At 36.6% G+C, this 23,615-nt stretch overlaps 1 protein-coding gene across 2 annotated transcripts in view; it reads left to right on the top strand.

The window, feature by feature from the left end:
* Window positions 1-23,615, top strand: part of LOC107750535 (docking protein 4-like) — a 46,057-nt gene that overhangs the window by 16,865 nt on the left and 5,577 nt on the right. For both annotated transcript variants that reach the window (XM_016565961.1, XM_016565960.1), the window contains exons 2-7: window positions 11,962-12,265; window positions 20,194-20,301; window positions 20,741-20,855; window positions 21,059-21,178; window positions 22,134-22,323; window positions 22,731-22,869. In XM_016565961.1, the coding sequence (XP_016421447.1) occupies window positions 12,200-12,265; window positions 20,194-20,301; window positions 20,741-20,855; window positions 21,059-21,178; window positions 22,134-22,323; window positions 22,731-22,869 (738 nt within the window). In that variant the 5' untranslated portion in view covers window positions 11,962-12,199. The remainder of the gene's footprint in view (window positions 1-11,961; window positions 12,266-20,193; window positions 20,302-20,740; window positions 20,856-21,058; window positions 21,179-22,133; window positions 22,324-22,730; window positions 22,870-23,615) is intronic.

Below are 23,615 nucleotides of genomic sequence, written 5' to 3'. Positions count from 1 at the left end.
GGTAAAATGAAGTGAACAAAGGACCAAGTTCTTACTGACATGGTCTGGAACTTCATTAAAAATAAAGTTCATCCACTCTTTCCCAACGTTGGGAACAGAAGGAAGGCAATGCAAAGACTTCTTGTCTTCAGGAGCCATCTTTATTGTTTGGTTTCTGCACAAATAGGTGGGTGGGGGTATACAGACAGTGATGTAGAAGCAGGCGTTGATCTTCTTCTGTGAAGGTGGTGCTTATCCACACTATAACATCATAGAGTGGCACATTCCACATCCTGTCGTTTTGGCAGATTGGCTTCAATATAGTTTTTAGACTAACGAGAAAGGTTTGAGTTCTGAAACTTACAGGATGTTTTATAGTACAATGACCTCTTATGTGTCAAAAGATCAAGGGAATTTTGGTTTCTCAGTTCATGACCCCTTTAAAAAATATTCATTAAAAAAGACTAAAACTATTTAAAAACAGTTCTGGCCAATGTTGATAATTAGTTTCATGTTCTGGACAATATAAAAAACTGCTGATTTTGAGAAGAATACTGCAATTGCTGAGAATAATGAAGGGCTTTCAAGAAACGCTGCACTTAAAGAAAATCAGCATTTTAAGTCTGTGCTGTAATCTAGTTTGTGCTAGATGAAAGGAAAATTATTTTTAAAATCCCCAAATAACTTAAAATTGTTAAATATTGATATCAGCTGAAAAATGTCCAATATAAAAATACCAAAAAAAAGACTTTTTATTTCGTTTTTTACATTTTTTTTTTTTTTTTCAATTCTGATAATCTTAAACACCTGGCCGACATATTGGTCTATCAGTGTGGACCCTGGGAAATCAGTAGACCACACACTGTCATGTAAATGAATGGTCATGTCAGCCTTATGCTCTCATTCACTTATGTATGTGGCAGTGTGTATTAACACTTGTGTGTGGGTGGTGTGTTTAGCTTTGTTGGTCCTGATGAATTTGTGCTTTTTTGGCATTCCTAGAGGAGGAGTTAAACTAAGCAAGAGGTGGAATAAAAAAAGAAGAATAGACTTATTTTCAGTTTCAGAATCTGATAGAGCTTTATTGGCCAAGGGAGATCATAAACTGATTTTCAGGAGCTCTGCGCACTTAAATATGTATGAGAAAATACATTACAAGAACAAACAGCTAAATGGGGAAAAAATAATTAGATGTAGAGATTTGGTATAGGGTTTTTGTTTAGTTGACAAGTTGTATCCATGTAAATGTGCTATACCTTCCCCTTTCTCTCTCTCAGCTGCCCACTGATAATTACCTGTGTTCATCCCATTGCTAATAGACAACCTAGTGGATGTAGGGTCAGATTGCCTCTAGTGCAGTGTGTAGTGTATTAATTAAAGCTGCCCTTTGACCTCATCTGGACCCAGCGGAGTTGCTTGAGCCTCAGGCATCGATTCAACCTACAGATGATTGGCTATGAAGCTTTGCCGATCTCACATTGCTCAGCCAAGAATTCCCATGATAGCAAATGAATAAAAAATGCAGCAAGAATCACTTTTAATTTTTTCTCATTTTCAGTCCTCCTTAACTGAATAGGTAATTTTGCATGTCATTGTGGCAGAGCCTGAAAGGACACCATGGGCCCATAATTGGATGTGATATGTGAATTGTATGGCGGGTTTTATGTGAGATACGACAGCTGGATTAAAGGGGTAAGAAGGACAGAATGATGGTAAGACAGAGGTGGAGGGAGACCGGGACATGTCCTTGCACCCTCCTAAAGCAGTCAGATGACAACAAAGCCCTTTAATTCAGTGTGAAATTGGGTTCGAGTCTAGATGTATGATTTTATGTCCTTCATTAGAATGTACACACATTTTCTGTCACAGTAGGGGTTTGACTTCTATTTGACTTCTATTGTTCTTATACTGAGCTAATGATATTCTGGATCCATTTTCATTTACATTTTCATTAAGAGATTATTTAGTATATTTATTAAGCCACTTTTCACATGGGAGCTGTTGGCCGGTCTCCATGATGTAGGTGATTTCAGGTTTTACTCTCCTTGTAGGGACATTTGGCAGACAATAGCTGACCCGCACACATGCAGACAGCCAGGAGAGATCTGTGTGGAGGCGATTTGCACAGTTGCAGCACCACAGGAGAGGAAATTCAATCGTCCAATCATGAAGCCAGCTGAGCCCCCACTGCGGCCTACCGTCACCTCAGCCCCATCTCTCCCACACCTGCTTTCTTTCTCCTCTTTTTCCTTTACCTGGTAGTAGGGGTCATGTCACAGGCACTGGGTAACCTCAACTGTGCTGACAATGTGGGCGAAAAGAGCCAAACCAACAAAAAAGTCTATTCAACAGAAATTCATCGTCCTTGAATGATAAATGAATGATAAGCTCCAAAAAAGAGAGAGAACTCACTACCTCTCTTGAATTCTTGAATTCAACTCTTTATCTCACTCAGCCGTTTTTCCTCTATATACCTGCTTTTGCTCTTGTTAAATTCAGTTTGTTGAAATGTATTTCCAACTGTGTTGTTCTCTGGCTACTGACGTTCTTTTAGCGTGACATGAATATATATTCTGTGAGTATTCTTCTGTTGGTAAGTGACTTATTACAAGAGACAGCAGAAGCAATATTAACTTTAGTGAAATGAGACAATTTCAACTCTCTCTCCTTTCACTTCACCACTCTTCATTTCTTTCTTTATCTTTCATTTGCTGGTGGAGGATTGCAAAGTGGAGTGTTGTAAAACCCAGATCTTCCTTTCCTCTTCTGTAGGGAGGCACTTATATTAAAAATATTGTTGATACCAATATAGGCAATAATTATTTTCATTTAATGGCTGATTAAAGATAAGTGGTCAATTTTACAAATACAAGCCTGTACCATTTCATTTAAATAATAAAAAAAACTGAAATCAATTATTTTAAATGGTAAAAGTAAATTTATCTTTCACAACCTTATCGTGTACAGTGTGAAAAATAGATATTTATTTTGAGATTTGCTAAAGATTGCATTGTTTGCAATTGCAGTGTTGTTAAATTGCTAATGTTTTGAAAGATTAAAATAGAGGAACAATTATTTGTCACCTTTTGTTGTGCTTGGCTTGTATTCACCAGTCTACGTTGTTTGATTTTCAAGAGTGTTTTCGATTAATTCCTGATCAATTCTTTTAATTAGCAATAAAGAGTGAGGGTCAATGTCAGCTTTGCTGTGCTATTGCCGATCCAGTCATTAAGTCCTGTCTGACCCTTTTGTACATGGGCTGAATTGATTTAATTATGCTTTTGTTTTCACAGTAAGGGATGCAATGTGCTTATAATGGTTTTGATGCTAGCAAGCAATGTTCTGATTTCTTAATTTTATTTTGGCAATTTGCATTACTAAATAATTTAAACTATGTTTTTTCTAGACCTGCAAAAAGACTAAATGAGCTGCTTCTATTATGCTGTTGAATATTTGATGATGGAATAAATTTTTTTTTTTTTAAACACAAGTGAAAGGCACATTTTCTCATTCCACTTTTTCTAATTAGTCTTTCCACCATATACATTTTTAATTAGGCTATAAGGTGCTGCTGTTTTGAAATTATGCTTTTTCAAAATATACAATAGTCAAACAAATACTGTATGATTTATGGCAGGTATAATTCTGAGGGAATATCATATTGGGGAGTTTATTTCAAGTACGGCTGAGTCTGTTGTCATAAGCCAATCAAGATCCCAAACACAACCGATTGTAGACATCTTAATTCATATTCACTTCCAGGGAGTGATTGAACTGAACTAGGGCCCTTTTTTGTGCCAGGTCTTTGCCGTTATAATGCGCTGTGGTACATTGTGGTTTGCATCCATTTGCTCTTTTCTCCATTCATGTATTGCATGTCAGCTGCTGGTTACCCTAGGTGTTCTGCACAGCTGTCTGCCCTCGGGAAGCAGAAAGGGACCAGCGTGTCCTATTGGGCTTTCCGACAACCTTCTCACTGTGTTAATGCTTTTCAGATATTGTGCCTCTTCACTGGAGCCTTATGAGAATAAGATGTCTCCCTGTCAGGAAGGGATATTATGTGATAGCATTATGGAATAGGAGGATGAAAGGTTAAAGAATAACAAGGTTTGTTTTAGACCAGTGGCGTGTGGAGGCCCCTCTCTGGTTTTTGTGTTTGTGTTTTTTATTTTTTATGTATAAGAACCCATGCCTCGGTTCCATTTTACATTTATTTGCAGTTAACCGTGCCTTTTTATCTGTACTTTGCTGTTGTCCCTTGTCACATTCATGCCACTTTATAGGACCTCTGTGAAACCGCAATGATCTCAAGGGAGGCAAAAGAGATGGTGCCTTTCTCTGAAACTGTATCTGCTTATGTGGCCACTGGTCAGTGTTACTTGACAAAAATGATACTTTATACACTTTACACACTTTTTATGTTTTGTTTTTATGTTAGTACTGCCAATTATTACTATTATTATTTTTGTTTGTATGTATTTGTTTATTTAATTGAAAAGACCTTGCCTGAAAATTGTCAATTGTCAATAATACATAGTAGTAGCACAGGTCACACAGAAGTCACTTAAAAAAACTTGTGGACTTTTATGCATTATAGTAAATAAAAGGAAATAAGAAATAGAAGTGTACTAGTAGAAAAAAATCTTACTATAAATCTTACTATATTGTATAATTGTCAATTAAAAGAAATCCCAAAAAAATTCACCATAATTTTGTTCAATTGTGATATTGTCATGAAAGAATACTACATTTTATTCCATCCGCCGAAAAACTTGTGGACTTAGTAAGACATAAATGACAATATAAGTGATAACGATATAAGAAATAAAAGTGTACTAGTAAAAATCACCCACACAATGATGAACCGTTCACAAATTTCAGTAATGCTTTTATGTACTTTTTATTTTTGTAAAAATAAAAAGAGATGCATTGTTGTATTATAGTCAGCTTTATGTTAGTAAATGTGGCAAATCCACAAATCCGTTGAGAAATGTGCTTGAGCAAATCCTTTGCCCTCATGCAAAAAAACGCGATAGTTTGGATTCATAGATTTTGCCTGACAAAATTCACTAAGTGCACCAAACCTTTAGAATGTTGGCCAAGAAAAATGGATTATTGCTTTGTTGGCTTTGTTCTCTGAAAATCTGTGTGTGTGTGAATCGCGATCTCGATTCCATTTCGATTTATCGTGCAGCCCTAGTGTGCGCACACCATTTTTACTCTTACGTTCAGGCTCTGGCCAATATAGGTGACCCCTGAAATACACACAATTGCAACCAATGACCTTTCTTTCTGTTGCTCCAACTCTCTGTCTCTGTCTTTCCCTCAAGCACACTTAGTATTTCACTGTCCACTCTACTGGCCTCCTCGCCTGTATGAGTCACTGCAGCACTCTTTCAATTTTCAGTTCACTTTCTCCTCTGATCAACTCCAGCTGTGAGGGTTCATCAAAACTGACAATCAACACACCTCTGCGCCTCCTGTTCACTTTCTTTTCTTATTTACTACTCCTCCTGGTGAAGTTTTGCCATCTATGACCACAACGATGAAATTAACCACCCACAAGGACTTTTTCTAGTCAAAGGCATATGTTAGGGGCACCCAAAGCATTAAGGCATGGGGTTTTGATCAAATAAATCTCCTGTGTAATTCCTATTTATGTCTGTACTTTCATGTTTGCACTGTCCATACTTTCTTTTGCACTGGAAGCTCCTGTCGCCAAGTCAAATTCCTTGTGTGTAAACCATTCTTGGTAATAAAGTTCTTTCTGACTTTTAAAAGTTAAGATAATTAAGTTGACATCTTATTTTTTAAATATGTAAATTTTAGGTATTAACCAATATGAAGCCTTGTGTGTTCATGTTATTGGATAGTGGTAATGTAACACTATCTAACCGTATCTACAGTCTTCAGATTTTAGAGTAATATGTCTGTTTGCACTGAAAGTAGGGCTGCACGATTAATCGAAATTAAATCGCAAAGGCGATAAATCGCGATTAGACAGAAGCTGCGATTGTCATGCATATCTTTCTGTGAAGCACGGTTCTGTGATCAGCAGTAAATCTCCATCCGAAGGCCAGAGGGCGCTCTCGCACTGAAACTTCAAATACGCCTCGCAGAAGAAACCCAGGAAATGCCTATAGCGGTTGCTGAATAAACAGAAGATTGAACTGATTTCATTAATTCAATGTGACTAATAAACACACGACTATGACAATATATGGTTTATCTGAGTTCGTCTTATTATAATTTTTATTATAATAAAGTATATAATAATGCAATGCTAATCGACATAGCCTTTATCACTGCTTAGAATACTATGAAATATGTTGTGTGCCTTATTCTGTGCAAGAAGTCGCATCAATGGTTTATTTCAAACACTCGATTGACGTTATGAAGTGAGTTTGGAGTAAAAACATGATATTAAATGTGGTATTTTCACGTGCTTCCAGATGGAGCAGCATTTACTACACAGAGCCGTAGTTCACTGACAAGCTACGCAAACAGCTTTCATAATCGCAGAACGATTTCTTCAATTTCATAATCCTACGATTATATCGTCTGCGATTATGAACGCGATTTTGCGTAGCTTGTCAGTGAACTACGGCTCTGTGTAGTAAATGCTGCTCCATCTGAAAGCACGTGCTGGAGATTTACTACTAATCACAGAACCGGCTTTACTGACAAGATGCGCATGACAATCACATTCGATTAATCGTGCAGCCCTAACTGAAAGTGAAAATATTTTACTAAATGATCACAGACAATTAGAACATATTTGATGTTAAATATTAAGCTGTGTAGAGTAGAATGTTGGACCAATGGGAAGTGTGAAGCTGCAAAAAATAGATACCAATAACAGACAAAATTTCCTGTCGCGGCTGGGTAGGATAGAAATCAGATTTACATGAAAGAGATCATTTTATTGCTTGACGCTTTATCACTTCACGGCTGGTTAGGAGACAGTGTTATGGCAGTATCATAGTACTTAGAAGTGAATGAGCAACTCTCAGCTTGTATTGATAGTCTTGAAAAGCTTCATCCCTTGCTAATAGAAATATGACCAGACCAGAACTTTACACTGTAATTTCTCCTAAATATCTCTCATTATTGTTTCTGTCATTCTCAAGATCGCTGTTTATATCAAGATTAAAGATAAGTGGAAATTTAAAGCATGTAATCCATTTTAACAATTTTTTAAGAAATAGGACTCATTCCTTCTATGCAGTACCTATGAATTCTTTAACTATTAAAAATGAAATATGTTTGTGTGTAATCAGGCACTTACACGTATTTATTACTTCATTATTTACACAATAGCAAGACAATTAACAGGGTGTCTAACTGGATAGAAAGTTAGTCATTGCTTATATAAGAATGACTAGTTTTTAATAATTACTATAACTACTTAACTAGTAATCTTTTTTTGTTGTTGTTGTTGAAGATATGTTAAAGTATATAAAGTGATTTTGAAGAAAAAAATTCACCATAATTTTGTTTAATTGTGACATTGTAATTTAGAACACTAAACTTTTATGCAATATAGTAAGACATAAATTATCATACAAATGAAAAGAAATTGAACTAGTAGAAATCACCCACACAATGATGAGTAGTTCACAAATTTCAGCAATGCTTTTATGTACTTATTTTTTTTTTGTAACAATAAAAGAGATTGTATGATTGTGCCATTTGCATTATTGTACAGTTGTCACCATCATTGAAGGCACATTTTGTTCAATTGTACGATTTTTCTCCTGATCTGAGCTTAACAATATTGGATCTGCTGTGTAGGAAGTTATTGTTGTCATGGTTACAAAGAATAACACCACAATTTTTATCACCACTTTGTCAAAAATAAGATGTGTTCAGAAAACCTAACTTCATATTTCCAAATGGGACCTACACCCATTACAATGTGGTGTAACTGGCCAATTCTCAGGGATTACGAAGACTTGGCGACAAGGCATGTCAGGCCTATCATTAGCCAGGCGTTCAACAGAGACGTGTCTGTCTGCCGCTTGCTCTCTGCTCTCTGTCAATACCCGCACTTAACGGTGAAAACAGATGTTCTTCTTCCATTCCTCCTCCCACGTTGAGTGTCACCTGCGTCTTAACAAGCTGTTTGTCGCTAGTGCTGCAGGGGGCTGGGTGGGATATTCTGGTGTCTGTATTCATTAGCTGCCTCTGAGTCTTGTTCACACCTGGATTCTTAGTCACCACTGTTTCTCCCTGCGACAAACAAGAAGAGAAGTAAAGCCTCAGCGCAGGCAACGACAGGGCTTCTCGGCTAATTTCGGTCTTGGCAATCTCAAGATAGAAGTGATTGGCAAAGATTGCCAACATAGAAGAGACCTCAAGTTCGTCCAAGCCTGAGATTACTTGGAATTTACACCCTTAACACAGTTACAGCTGCCTACTCACTGGCTATGTTTGTGTGCATGAATGTGCTTATATACTATGTGTACATATTATTCAAATATATTATTATTTCTTTAGTATTTTAGTATTTTTTTTAATTAAAAGTAATAGGTTATGTGTGCGTATATACACCACCATTCAAAAGTCATGGTTTTGGTTTAAAAAAAAATTTCAAGTTGGTCCGTTTTAGTTTAATTTTGTTAAATGAATGAATTACATTCAAAAGTTTGTAGTCAGTAAGATTTTTCAGGTGTTTGGGGAGAAAAAAGGTGTCTTAAATATGCTCACCAAGGCTGCATTTATTTTGTTAAATATTAATTAATATAAATTTTTTAATGCATTGTGCCATTTGCATTATTGTACAGTTGCCAACCTCATCATTGAAGGCATTTTTTGTTCAATTGTACGATTTGTCTCATGATCAAAACTAAACAATATTGGATCTACTGTGTAGGAAGTTATTGTTGTCATGGTTACATTGAATAAAAGCACAATTTCTATCACCACTTCCTCAAAAAAAGATGTGTTTGTGAAACCTAACTCCATATTTCCAAATGGGACTTAAACCCATAACAATGTGGTGTAACTGGCCAATTCTCAGGGATTACGAAGACTTGGTAACAAGGCATCACAGGCCTATCATTAGCCAGGCATTCAACAGAGACATGTCTGTCTGCTGCATGCTCTCTGCTCTCTGTCAATACCCGCACTTAACAGTCAAAACAGATGTTCTTCTTCCATTCGTCCTCCCACTTTGAGTGTCACCTGCATCTTAACAAGCTGTTTGTCGCTAGTGCTGCAGGGGGCTGGGTGGGATATTCTGGTGTCTGTATTCATTAGCTGCCTCTGAGTCTTGTTCACACCTGGATTCTTAGTCACCACTGTTTCTCCCTGCGACAAACAAGAAGAGAAGTAAAGCCTCAGCGCAGGCAACGACAGGGCTTCTCGGCTAATTTCGGTCTTGGCAATCTCAAGATAGAAGTGATTGGCAAAGATTGCCAACATAGAAGAGACCTCAAGTTCGTCCAAGCCTGAGATTACTTGGAATTTACACCCTTAACACAGTTACAGCTGCCTACTCACTGGCTATGTTTGTGTGCATGAATGTGCTTATATACTATGTGTACATATTATTCAAATATATTATTATTTCTTTAGTATTTTAGTATTTTTTAAAATTAAAAGTAATAGGTTATGTGTGCGTATATACACCACCATTCAAAAGTCATGGTTTTGGTTTAAAAATTTTTTTTAAGTTGGTCCGTTTTAGTTTAATTTTGTTAAATGAATGAATTACATTCAAAAGTTTGTAGTCAGTAAGATTTTTCAGGTGTTTGGGGAGAAAAAAGGTGTCTTAAATATGCTCACCAAGGCTGCATTTATTTTGTTAAATATTAATTAATATAAATTTTTTAATGCTGTAAAAACAGTCATGTTTTAAAATACGGTAAAATAGTAATAATTTAAAATATAATTACACTTTAATATATGTTTTCTATTTTAATACATTTTAAAATGTAATTTCCAGCAGCCATAACTCCAGTCTTCAGTCAGAAATCATTCTATTGTGCTGATATGGTGTTCCAAAAACATGATTATCATCAATGTTGAAAACAGTTGTGTATTTTTGTGGAAGCCAGGATTTCAGGATTCTTTGATGAATAGAAAGTTGAAAAAACATTATTTATTTGAAATAGAAATCTTTTGTAACGTTATGAATATCTTTTCTCTCTGGCATTTAGACCATGTATAATTAGATTAATATATTTCATATGTTATTAAATATTTAAAAGAAAATAATTCCAAATTGCTTGCCATTTTTATTATACCATTTTTTGTTTGTTTGTTTGTTTTTGTTTGTTTTGCTCATCTTTTTGGGGGGTGTTATTTTACTCCGTTAGACTGAAACTCTTTTGGTGCCTATTCACTGCACATGACCTAGTACTTAACAATTCAGCATATTGCTATACACTCTTGGTTGAATATACCCATTCATCATACAGCAGAAGGCTCTTAGCAGCGCTTATATGAAATTGTTACTTTATAGTTTTAACTTTGTGCTTGATTTGTGTCTGTTGCCTCGTGCTGAACAGCAGTAATCATGATAGACTACATACACAAATATACAAGTCACAGTGCTAAGAACATCTGCCATCAAAATAAATTTGAATGTAAATTCAAATTTAAGCATAGTGACCTCTTCAATGTATTCTGGGGCATTAAAGGTGACTGATTCTTATTGACCACTGTAAATCGGGTAAAAAAAATGACATTAAAATAACAGCATCATGAAGTACTTCTTATACCTTTACCTCTGTTCTTAAACTCGCCTTGAATATTTATTACTGCTGACAGAAAGTTTTGATTTTCAGGCTGTTGAGATTTGTTTTGATCTTTCATTATGATGTTCCATTGAGGTCCTCTCAAAAGCACTTTTTTCATCGTTCATATCCTCCTTCAACTGTTCTTGTTCTCCCTTTTATCTTTATTTCTCCATTCACTCTTCTGACAAGGGCTTTTGAAGCTGGGTCATGAGAGCACATAATAATGGCATTATGATTCACTGATCTTCTACTGGAGCAAATGGCCCCTCCTTCCCTGAGCGAGCCACTTTTTAAAACCAACAGCGCCGACGACGATTAGCCTGGCTCTGTCCTGGCTAATGAGCTCCTTGTTAAAGTTTAATGTCTGTGTTCCACTGCAGTCAAGAATTTTAAGTGCCGGCCTCGGCTCTCTTCTGGGGAAGCGTGCCACTTTGGGGTGTTGTTCCAGAGCATGCTGATGATGCTGTTCGTTTTGCACTTACAACCATGTCCCAGTTCTTTGGCCTGAGGGCCGGAGCTCAGAGGATTATTATGAATGCTTAGAAACTTTTCATCTCAAACTGGGTGTTTAGCACATTATGCCTCTATTACTTATTATAAGTCAGCGGTTCTTTGTTTTTCTTTTAAAGTGAGGGTTTGTAAAGGCTTACAAGATTGGATATATGGGTAAGATTTCTCGCTTCACCCAAAAATCTAAATCCTGTCATAATTCAATCTATCAAAGATGATATTCTGAAGACTGAGACTCATTCAGCTGTTTGCTCATACTATTAATGGCATCTAAGCAACATTGCATAGCTTTCATTTAATGCAAACAAAACACTGAGATTTTTTCTTTTCTTTTTTTTGGGTGAACTTTCTCTTTAAGGACTGTCTACCCTGACAGTTGAAAGTCTGCTACTCCGATTCGTTTAATTTCTCTCATTCTCCACAAAGCGAGGCTTGAGCTATTTAGTGCGGAAATAATGTTTGCAGTCAGAGTGGATTTTAATTTAGGCCATGATGACATTTGAAGCAGCCGTTGGGTAGAAATATGTCATGTAGAACTGTAATGTTTATTTAACTCAATGAACTTTTCAGTAAAAAATGTCTAATAAAAAAAGTATCTTCTCATGCAAGGGTGGGTAGATTTCACCCAAGTGAAGATGTCTAGCAAATCAATGAATAATCGATCATCTAGCAAGCAGTCACCATTCTTGTAAATGAATAAGATATGTGCCCTTTTCTCGTCTCTCAGTGATCATGCAGGATTGAGGAGACTGAATCCTGTTGGTGAACCTGGTCTGAAGATCTACATGATCTTCTGGACGTGAAGTTCCACAAAAGTTGCAGAGCAGACGAGATCAAGGAAGACTGGAAGACAAGCGAAGAAGTGAACAAAGGAAGGAAAGGGTTGGTTGGACTGGCTGAAGGGGGAAACCGAAGGGCTGGATGCAAGCCTTTATTCATTCTAGAAGTTCCCAGGTTCCTCAGAGATGGCCTCCAACTTCAATGACATTGTCAAGCAGGGCTATGTCCGCATGCGGAGCAGGAAACTGGGGGTGAGTAGTAATTAGTTGCTTTTAGTGCACTTGATGGGTATCTCGGTCTTATGCTGGTTGGCTTGTATTGTCATTGAGACTTCAGTTCCAGGATTGTCATGGTTTTGGTTTTTCTTTTCTTTTTTTGAAGTTGGTCAGTTTTAGTTTAATTTTGTTAAATGAATGAATTATATTTGTTTATTTCAGAGTTTTCTAGTTTCTGGTTATTTTGTTTTTATATTTCTTTTCTAATTTAGATAATTAAATTTTTTAGTAATTAATGTAGCATTTACTAATAAATTTCACAAATAATTACAAAGAAATGGCTAGCAACACAATGAATTAATTATGGAATTTTGAAGTAGAAACACTGATATGGCATGGTGTTGTAAAATATACTCCAGTAAACTTTGTTTTATTCAACTTCAATTTTTTTCTTTTTTATTATTTTTTATTTGTGTTATTATAGACCATATATAAAGCGTATTTTAGTTTAGTTTTTCACAATTATATTTAATTTATTTATTTTTAATTTCAGTTAATTAAAATATTTCCCCCTTTTTTTTTTTTTTTTCTTAGTTTCTGTTAATGATAATAATACTGGAGCCAAGCATTATATCAGTTTGTGTTGGTTGGCATTTACTTTAATGGAGTGTGATTGGCAAAATAAATGACAGCATTGCTGTATGTGGCATCAGAACGTCCAAGTATTATTCATTAATTAAAATTTTTCCCCCTTTTTTTTTTTTTTTTCTTAGTTTCTGTTAATGATAATAATACTGGAGCCAAGCATTATATCAGTTTGTGTTGGTTGGCATTTACTTTAATGGAGTGTGATTGGCAAAATAAATGACAGCATTGCTGTATGTGGCATCAGAACGTCCAAGTATTATTCATGTTGTTTAACATTTCATCCAGATCAGACTAGACGTCTTACACAACATATTGCCTCCATTTTACTGGATAATTGTATGTTTTTGAAGAGATTGAGCAAATTGTTCCCTTGGAAGAGTCTCATGAAGCAGTAATGGTGCAGGACGTGGGGGGACTACATTACTAATTTAACCTCATCTCTGGCCCAGAGACCTTATTACAGCTTTACAATCTTCCTCTGACAGGAGATTCAGTCTCACAGGCTCTGAGAGCATCTCTTCTGCTGTCCCAGTTAGTTGTACTTAAATATCCCTTTGTAAAAAAAATCTCATTCCTTTCTTTACTTTCTTTTTGTCATTATACTTGTCATTTTTCATTAGCGTGTTTGTCTTTGCTTTATTTGCATTACAATCACTTTCCATTACGCGTTTTCCTGCTCCGCATATGCTTTTATGATTACAAGCATATGCTTTTAAACTATTTCACTGCTGAAATCAATCTGGATCAGCCGGCTACATTGATGTTTCGAAATGTCTAAGAAGTTCCAGTATTACAGTGTCTAGTGACTTTCTGAGTGCCTCTCGAGCTCATGCACAGGTCGATGGCTGAATTATGTAGTCAGCAGGATTGTGGTTACTGTGGCAGCAGCGGGGTTGTGACACATGGTCCCCCTGGGGAATGCAGTGCTAAATAATCTAAGAGGAGTTTATATTTTCTCCTATTTTTCTTCTTTTTTTCATTACTCTTTTTCTCCTCTTCCTTCATTTTCTCATTTCTCTCTCTTCTTGTTCCTTTTGCACGGACACATCTTGTGTCTGTATGTGTGCTTGTCTTTGTCTCTCTATTTTGCTCTCCTGTGCTGTGCAAACTCAAAACGGGCACCGTTCCTCCGTCACTGTTTAACAAATGGCTTCCCTAATTGTACGTCAATTTTCTTAGTCTATTTAATATTATGCTAGTGCACGTAATGCAAGCACAATATCGTAAATCCCCGCTTATGCACAGCTAATACTATTTACATCCATGCTGCTGCCTCTGCTCTGATTTGGCAGCAGCAGTGAGTGCGTGGCGGCATTTGCATTTGTGTCTGAGCTCTGACAAAGCCCTATCCTTCTCTCTCTCTTGCTTTTTCTGGATGTCGAGGAACTTGCCTCCACCGATTGGAGGAAAGATTGTGTTCTAACTAATCCATTTTCATTGGCTAAAAGCTCCCACATTACAGCATTGTCATTGTATTGTCCATCTGAGAGTTGTATTGACTGTGGGTGGTAAATATTTTGCAAGACTTTGACCACCCAGGTTTATTTAGCCGTTGCTGTGTTTAAGAAGGGAGAACTTAGTCATATTGACTTTTGTGTAGCTTTCTCTCAGACCTGGAACTTACTGACTGATGCTTCTGGATTTTGCACACAAACGCCGCTCGCGTCCGGTGTAGACCCGGTGTTATTAACACCGGTGTAAGGGATAGTTCACACACAAAAAAATGTTTTAATTCTGTCATCATTTATTCACACTGATGTCATTCTTAAGCTATGTGAGTTTTATGTGAAAGTCTAGGGATGTCACAATACCAAAAATCGAGTAGTCTGTACCGATACCACTAAAGATACACGATACTCGATACCAAGTCGGTACCACAGGAAAAAATAACAATAATACTTAAACATTAATACTTTATTTAACATTACAAAAACACAACATTAGTGGCACTTGGCCTTCAAATAATACACGCACACAAGCATGCACTCGCGCACACACACACCTATACTCTGAATGCAAGCATTAGTTTAAGTTCACTGACATACTGGCAGGCTGAAAATATATTTTTTAAACCATTAACATAAACGACAATTAAAAACCAGTAATATTAGCCAACAATGTTAATAAGGATACACAACGAATGAACAAGCGGTGATCTCGTTCTTTGAGAGCTGCGCACTCTCATTTAAATCTCACACAATCATATTCATATATCGTCGCCCTCTTCCACGTGTAGTTCTTCTGTGTGCTTGTAGGCGTTTTTTTTCTTCTTTTTCTTAACCCTTTGAGGACCGACTGAAACACTTCCAGACGTATGCTATTCCTGTCCCCGTCAGTTCTGGAACAATTGCAGCCTCGCTAGTCGCTACCTTCAGTACCATCGGTACTTACGCTACTGAAGAAAAACGCGTACCGGCAGGATTTTTAAATGTTTATACTGACTTAGTACCGTAGTATCGGTTCTCGTGACATCCCTATGTGAAACACAAATAAGGGTATTTTGAAGAATGTTGGTAACCAAAGAATTTTGGTTACCATTGACTTCCATTATAAGGGAAAAAAACATTAAGGCATTTCTCAAAATATCTTTAATGTTCCAAAGACAGAAAGAAAGTCATGAAGGTCTAAAACAACATGAGGGTGAGTAAATGCTGGATTTTCATTTTTGAGTAAACTACTAGGGGTTGACCGATGTGTGTTTTTCAGGGCCAAGGCCGTTACGATTATTACAGATCAAAGACCGATAACCAATATTTTGAACCAATATACTGTATATGTCTGGTGTAAAAATTAATGTCAAAATTAAGAATAACAAGGGCTCTGACAAAAACTTTCTTTACATGTTTTTTAATTATTTTATCAGCAAACCGGTTTTTAAAATGACTGATACTGATAACCATAAAAATGCTTAATATCGGCACCGATAATTGGTCGACCCCTAGAAGCTATCCCTTAAAGTCATATGGTATTTCATTAACAATAAGTCATTTGCAGTATTGGTGGTATGGAATTGTGGAATTTAATAACTACCATCGATAATATTAAAGTTAATGGAACTCTGCTGGAGGACTGTGAAAATGTAGGTTTATGAATATTTATAGCTTTGTATAGTTTCCACAGAAATATTAAGCAGCACAACTGTTTTCAACACTGCTAATAATAAGAAATGTTCAGCTTTGCCTTCACAGCAATAAATTGCATTTTAAAATGTATTAAAATAGTGTTATTTTAAATTGTAACAAAATATTTATTAGTCGCCATAACATGAAATTAATTGTCATATTTAGACGTTCCTGTAGCTCGAACAGTAGAACGTGGCGCTATCAAGGCCAGGTCATGGGTTCAATTCCCAATTTATAAAATGTATACTTTGAATACGATGCAAGTCACTTTGGATAAAAGCATCTGTCAGATGCTTACATGTAAATGTAATCATTGGCTTGTCGGATAGAATTTAATGTTGTTGCATGAAATTATTATGGTTAATTGTACACTGTGGTGCCACCTGCTTTCTTTGCCTTCATACATGTTGCCATCAAGCAGCTGGGCGAGTCTCGTCAGAGTCTCGCCTTTCGTCACACCGCTCCGGACCACTGTCTCTATGTCCCTTCCCCCTCCCTTCCTCTTTACGATCTCTTCTTCACCTCCCTCGCCAAGCTCCCTGTGCACCTCTAGGGATACTAATTAGCCAGACTGTATGCCTCTCTATCTCTCCCTTCCTTTCTCACTGTCTATCTCTGCGGTCCACTTAGGGACCAAGAGCCCCAATCAGACTAATCAGAGCGCTGTTTAGCATTCTGCTCTGGTTCCGGCAGCCCTGTACCGCCGGCCTCGCTGCCATGCTGGAATTACCCTAATTGCTCCTCAGCCACTGCCCTTCTGAGTGCATTTGCAATCGTAAGCGGCCCAACACCAGGCATCACAATTACAAAACAACCCAAGACATTAGATGGGGAGTGTGTTGGTCGATGCAGACAATAAAGACCAAAAATCAAATGGACATACATTGCAATACTATTTTTCTATGCATCTCTGAGGGACAAAGCAAAGATCTAAAGCTACGGTGACGCAGTAGTTCTGTGACGCAAACAGACAGGAACTGAATTTTAGAACAGTTTCAGAAAATCCCCAACAGGTTTCAGTGGACACAGTCAGTGAGCTGACGTTTTAAATTTAGTCTTGCCTGAGAGGAAGTGGTTTAATTTTAGCTTTAAGCATAGCAACTGTTGTTACAATGGTGTCATTATCCCTTTGGCCATCCTAGGATGCCAGGCTGAGTTCTGTCAGATCTCAGGGGAAGAGCAGATGAGAGATGAACAGCTGACAAAAATGCAGAAATGGATTCATACAGACTCATTACAGGCTTATCTTGTGAAATGTTGGCACATTCTGCCTCTGTTTTATCTCCCCTTTTTTTCTTCCAATAACTAAAGCTTTTCACTGCTTCAGTTTAAACTCTGAATTTTCCTTGTGCCTCCATAAGCTGTTATTGTTTCCTTCCTTCTCTTCCTCCTCCCTCTTCTCTTATATTAAGCTGCAGTAAGCATTTGAGATAAGTGTTGCGTAGTCCTCCATGCATTATTCCCCCAACACATTTGCTTTGACTGCTATGATGATTTATTCTCCACGGAGAGGTTTGAGGGTTACAGCATGTTTTCATATAGAGAACAAGACAAAATAAAGGTAACTGCCCATTTTTATACAAAGTACCAATATAGTGAGAGAAGTTTGACCCTGAAACTAAATTTGCATGGTTACCATGGTTTCTGCCAAAAAAATACCATGGTTACTTCAGTTATTGCTACTAATTGAGCAAAATAACTTCCAAAATCGCAATTATTGTAGTCGCATTAATATTCAGTAATGTGGTATGATTTAGAGAGTGATTTCTTTCATTTCACTTTCTTTCATTTAAACTACTTTTTGATGACAGTGGTGGCTAATACAAAGTTAAATGTTAACAGTTACATTTAAAATTTAACTGTATAAACTACACTGTTTCAATGGAAATTATATTTATCACAGTACTTCTTTAGAAAGGAAGTGACACCAGGATGGATCGTATTTGGTTTGTGTGTGTATATGCATATGTAGTTGTGTATTAATGTTGCTCAGACAGATATACAAACAGTAAAGCAACAGTGAGAAAGGCACATCTCTCACACACACACACACACACACACTCAGTCGTCGCTCTCTGCTGATGCTGTTGCACAGTCTGTTTACAGAGGATTAGTGGAACCTCAGGGGACAATATGATGTAAACAAGGGATCAATCTTTTACCTGCTGTGAATGGAAAACCATGCAGCTAACTTTCTCCTTTTCTCCGTAAGATGGATCCAAGCATTCGAGTGGCAATGACATTAAGGTCAGCTTAGATGATAAAAACAAAAGCTCATCAGCTCAGTTCAGCTTTCTATCAGTCATCTCAGCAGGAAATTGGACACGCTGCAAGTTGCATGAAACTTTCAAAGGTGCGATTTTATCTTTGGACTCCTTTTAGTACAAATCACCTATTGATATGTTCATTCATGGGCAATATGGTTAAAAGCGTGTGGACTTGTTTGTTAAACCTCTCTGTCGTATTTGAGGTGCAATGCAGGCCTGTCATTATACAAGTCTGATGACTAATGCCATGTTTATGACCGTGTGAGTCAGAATGTAACTTTATTTTAAACCTCTGTCTGAACACCAGGGAATTTGACGAGAATCTAAACACGTTGACTTTAATTCTCTCTAAAGGGTTATTGAGACAAAAAAGACAAATAGGACAAAGGAAGGTGTAAAGCTGAACTGCCGAACTTATACATCATGCCGTTCTAAAGGGTCATAATGTTTGTTGAATAGATGATGTAGAAATAATGTTGCTCAGAACAATTTCCAGTGATGATAGAGAGCGGGACTGGCCTTGGGCTGGCTGGAGCCCTTGCCTAAATGGACAGGGGTTACCGTGGCAACTGTAGGATTTGTCCTTGAAGGACATCAGAGGTATATAAACAGAAAATAGCTTTTATGGCAGCAGGGTCGATTGAGGGAGAGAGAATGTTTACAAAAGATTAAGACAGATCACAACTGCTGTAGGTTTAATTGGAAGTGCAATATTGTGCAAATAGCACATTTATCCAGCAGAATGACTTGTTTTAGCTTTGGAAAGAAATGTCAGTATTTTTCATTTTTACCCTTGTATATTTGCAGTGAAGCATAGGTCACTGTACCACACACAGCATCATAAAATATATTATCCAGTCTCTCAGTGCAGAACAAGCGGACACAAAAACGTCAAATCAATGACAAAATCAAATGTTTGTTTTGGTGGTTTAACCAGAATAGACATTTAAGAATGTCCTGCCACCTGCTATATTGTACTAGGGATTTTTTATTTAGACTATGATGCAAAAGTTTGGGGTTATTTTATTTCTTTATTTTTCCTTTCATTAAGGTGGCATTAAATTGATTGTGACAGTAAAGGCATTTATAATGTAATGTTGCAAAAGATCAAATAAATGCTGCACTTTTGAACTTTCTATTCGTCAAAGAATCCTGAAAAAAAAAAAAAGGTTTCTACAGAAATATTAAGCAGCACAACTGTTTTTATCACTAGTGATACATGATAAATGTTACTTGAGCACCAAATCAGCATATTTCCGAAGGATCATGTGATACTGAAGACTGCAGTAATGGCTGCTTTGCCAACACAGGAATAAATTACATCTTAAAATAAATAAAATGTAGTTAAATTATTTTAAATATTATTATTTCACAATATTACTGTTTAATATTTCACAATACTTTACTGTTTTTTTTTTAAATCAAATATATGCAGCCTTGGTGAGTATAATAGACATTAAATATAAAAAATTAAAAATAAATATTTAAAAAATGTAAAAGTTATTTTTCCATATTTTTACATTTAGATTATGTTCGCCTTCATCTAACCCTCTGACATTTAATATTTAACAACATTAATCATTTAATAACACTGTTAAATGTAATCTTAAGCAAATCCCAAATGGAATATCCATTTTTCATGCTGTTCACTGTTTTGATGCTTAAATCCACTTAAATTGTCTTACTTTAATTTTCAGTGTTTTTTATTTATTTAGATCAAATAATGTTGATATTAGTAGTGTCAGCATTAATCTTCTATTTTTTCTCTGCCGTTATAAACTGATTGGCTTATCAATGCATTCCTATTTTGCTGTGAATCCTAAAAGTTACTTAACAGTTATTCAACTGTTATTCAACAAGGTCAATTTCTACTGCTGGTGAGTGTTATTTTTGGGACCCTATGTGATTATGTGCACATGTGTTTCAGATCTATCGGCGCTGCTGGCTGGTGTTTAAGAAGTCGTCCAGTAAAGGACCTCGCAGACTGGAAAAATACCCTGATGAGAAGTCAGCCTACATCAGAGCCTGTCCTAAGGTACACTTCTCAATGAGGTCTAATCTAAGCCCTGAAATTGTCACGGGAGAAATGAAACATTCAAGGAAAACATTCAAGTGTCACTTCAGTCTCCAATTATACTAACAGCCACGCAGAGCTCATTCATACTGCGAGAGCTGGCGGGCGAGATTACGAGACCAGCCGTGTGTAAACAGATAATTTCTTGCATAAAAGTATCCACGCACAGACTCGCTCTAACTTTGCTGACTCACAGGCCTCCGGTTTCTGTGTGTTTATCGCTCTCATTTGCCTTTCTTTACTGCACTCTGCTGCTCCCACAACCCGCTATAGACCGTGAAAGATAAATTAGATGATTAAGAGAGCACAAGTGCCTTTCCAAATGATGCAAATGAAGCCTTTCTGAATAACTAGGCTCTGTCACTACTTCTGAGTTGCATGGGTTTCCTTTTACACACAGGTGACAGAGATTAGTAATGTGAAGAACATCACAAGATTGCCTCGTGACACAAAGCGGCAAGCTGTGGCCATCGTCTTTACAGATGACACCTCTCGAACCTTCACCTGTGAATCAGGTACATCATCTTTTACTAAGGCTTGTTTTGCTGCCCCAGCTTTCATTCTTGATATTAGCATTTCGGTCTATACGGTCTGATGACGTGCTGCTCTCAGGCACATTTACAAAGCGCACCTCCTAGTGTATGTTTTATTCATAGAACATTTTCATTGAAAGAACATGTTCATTCATTGACATCATTGAATCTTCCTGTTCTCACAGAGCTGGAGGCTGAAGAGTGGTTCAAGACCTTGTCTATCGAGTGCCTGGGGATGCGTCTTAATGACATCAGTCTTGGAGAACCAGACCTCCTGGCTGCTGGAGTTCAGTGTGAACACACAGGTACAGTAAGATACTAAAGCCATTTGTACTATTGCTTACCTATGAGCTGGATTCCTGTAGCTTGTTTTATATCAAGTGTACGGCTTTAGATTTGTTGCGTACTTTAGTGACAACATGGTAGCACTTAGTTTAATCTACACTGTAGAATATATTCTGTAAAATTTACATAAAAAAAACAGCTGTGGTTGCCAGAAATTCACTGTGGAAATATTATGAGTGTTTCAGGAATGCCGATGCCGTATATTTTACAACTTACAACTGTATATTTCATTAAGTGATATGATGCACTGATCTACTTGAACATCCAAAATCGCCTTTTTTACCTTAAAATGTACTGATAACCTCCATAAAAATACAGGGGGTAAAACAGAAAGGACAACCTTAAAGGCGATTTTCTCAATATTTCGATTTTTTATTTTTTTTTGTACCCTCAGATTTCAGATCTCGGCCAAATATTGTCCTATCCTAACAAACCATACAGCAATGGAAAGCTTATTTATTCATAAATCTCAAAAATAAAGCTCAAAAAATTTACCCTTATGGTTTTGTGGTCCAGGTTCACATTTATGTAAAATATAATCATCTGTGATGTGTCACACAGGGACTTTCACTATATTTCACCATAAATTATACAGTAAATGTTCATCATTTTCCATTTGCAGCAACAATACATTTGTCAAAGTGATGCTAAACCATTTAGTTTTTCACCATATATCTAAAGGTAACTTACACTTAACTTGTTAACAGATTCTTACTGTAGCATTTTAATTTTTTCTGTAAAAACTAAATTTTTTTACAGTGTAGTGGTCGAGTCGCAAGTCATCAAATTTGGGACTCGAGTCCGAGTCAAGTCTCGAGTAATGTGACTCGAGTCCACACCCCTGGTAGTGACTAAACTGTTAACCAAATGCCTGTTTTTCACTATCAGTCTCTCGTTTTTTTTTTCCCCATACAGAGCGCTTTAACGTGTTCCTGTTGCCCTGCCCTAATCTTGACATCTACGGGGAGTGTATGATGCAGATCACGCATGAAAACATCTACCTGTGGGACATTCACAACCCACGCACCAAGCTAGTAACCTGGCCGCTTTGCTCGCTTAGACGCTATGGAAGGGATGCTACGCGCTTCACCTTCGAGGCTGGCAGGTAAAACATGTTTAAGATATAAAATTGTGAAATGTTTATTCAATTCAGTCTTGTCATGTATATGTAAGAGAAACATGGAAGCAGAGGGAGGGAGCCATTGAACTGTGGACCTCCTAAAAGGATTTATTGAGTGGATTACAAGGAGTTCAGTGGCAGATTAGGTGTTCTTATCTCCCTCACTGCTTTGATCAAATAATAAAAGAAGATTCACATTGCCAGCTGGATGCCCTTTGAGAGAGAAGATGAGAGAGTTTTAGAGAGAAGTTTGAGTCTGGTGTAACACTGCCCCCTAGTGGCTATTATAATATAACACACAAAGCATGTGTAGCATATGGGTTCTTTCTTTGCAGTTCATCACTTTTGCTTTACTTTATTGTTTATTGCTATGTTGTTTGCTATTTTGTTAGGATGTGTGACAGTGGGGAGGGCCTGTACACTTTCCAGACACGAGAAGGAGAGCAGATCTACCAAAGGGTTCATACTTCCACTCTAGCTATAGCTGAGCAGCACAAGAGAGTCCTCGTGGAAATGGAAAAAAACAGCAAGGTAACCAAAGCATGCAGTGGGTTCAAAAGCCTGAGGCCAGATTGAAAATCTAATTTAAAACAAGAAAAAGACAACGTTTTGACACATTTAAAACTAAGACATTTCAACAAAAAAATTGTCTTCTCAATTTCTGTCTAGGTCATTATAATAAGCAATTTTGCGACACTGGCCTTGTGAAATTAATTCCTTTGTGCAAAATACCTTTTTTGGAACAGTCTCAAATCGATTCAACTTTTTAATGCATTTTTTTACGCTTATAATATACACTACAGTTCATATTTATTTATAGTCTTAATTTATTTGATCAAAAATACAGTAAAGACTATTTAAAATAACTGTTTTCTATTAAAATCTATTTAAAAATGTAATCTATTCCTGTGGTGGCAAAGCTGAATTTTCAGCAGCCATCAGTCTTCAGTGTCACATGATCCTTTAAGTAACATTAAACAGAAAATAGCGTTTTATTATCAGTGATACATTTTTTAGAACTATTTGATGAATCCAAAATTTAAAAGAATAGTGTTTATTTGAAATAAAAATTACATGTCACTATGTAAAACTCCCCTAATCATCCATTTTTTATTAATTTAATGCATTCTTGCTGATTACAAGTATTAATTTCTTTTTTTAAAAACACACAAAAACATGTACTAACCCCATACTTTTGAATGGTAATTTAATTTGTAATGACATTGTTTATGCTAAATAAAAGCATCATCACTCAAGATCTCAGACACCACTGTACA

This window comes from Sinocyclocheilus rhinocerous, unplaced genomic scaffold (genome assembly GCF_001515625.1).
Source record: "Sinocyclocheilus rhinocerous isolate Xijiao unplaced genomic scaffold, SAMN03320098_v1.1 scaffold19, whole genome shotgun sequence".
In the NCBI taxonomy this organism is placed as follows: domain Eukaryota; kingdom Metazoa; phylum Chordata; class Actinopteri; order Cypriniformes; family Cyprinidae; genus Sinocyclocheilus; species Sinocyclocheilus rhinocerous.
The sequence above is the reverse complement of the archived record's forward strand: the minus strand, read 5'-3'. Positions and strand labels throughout refer to the sequence as shown.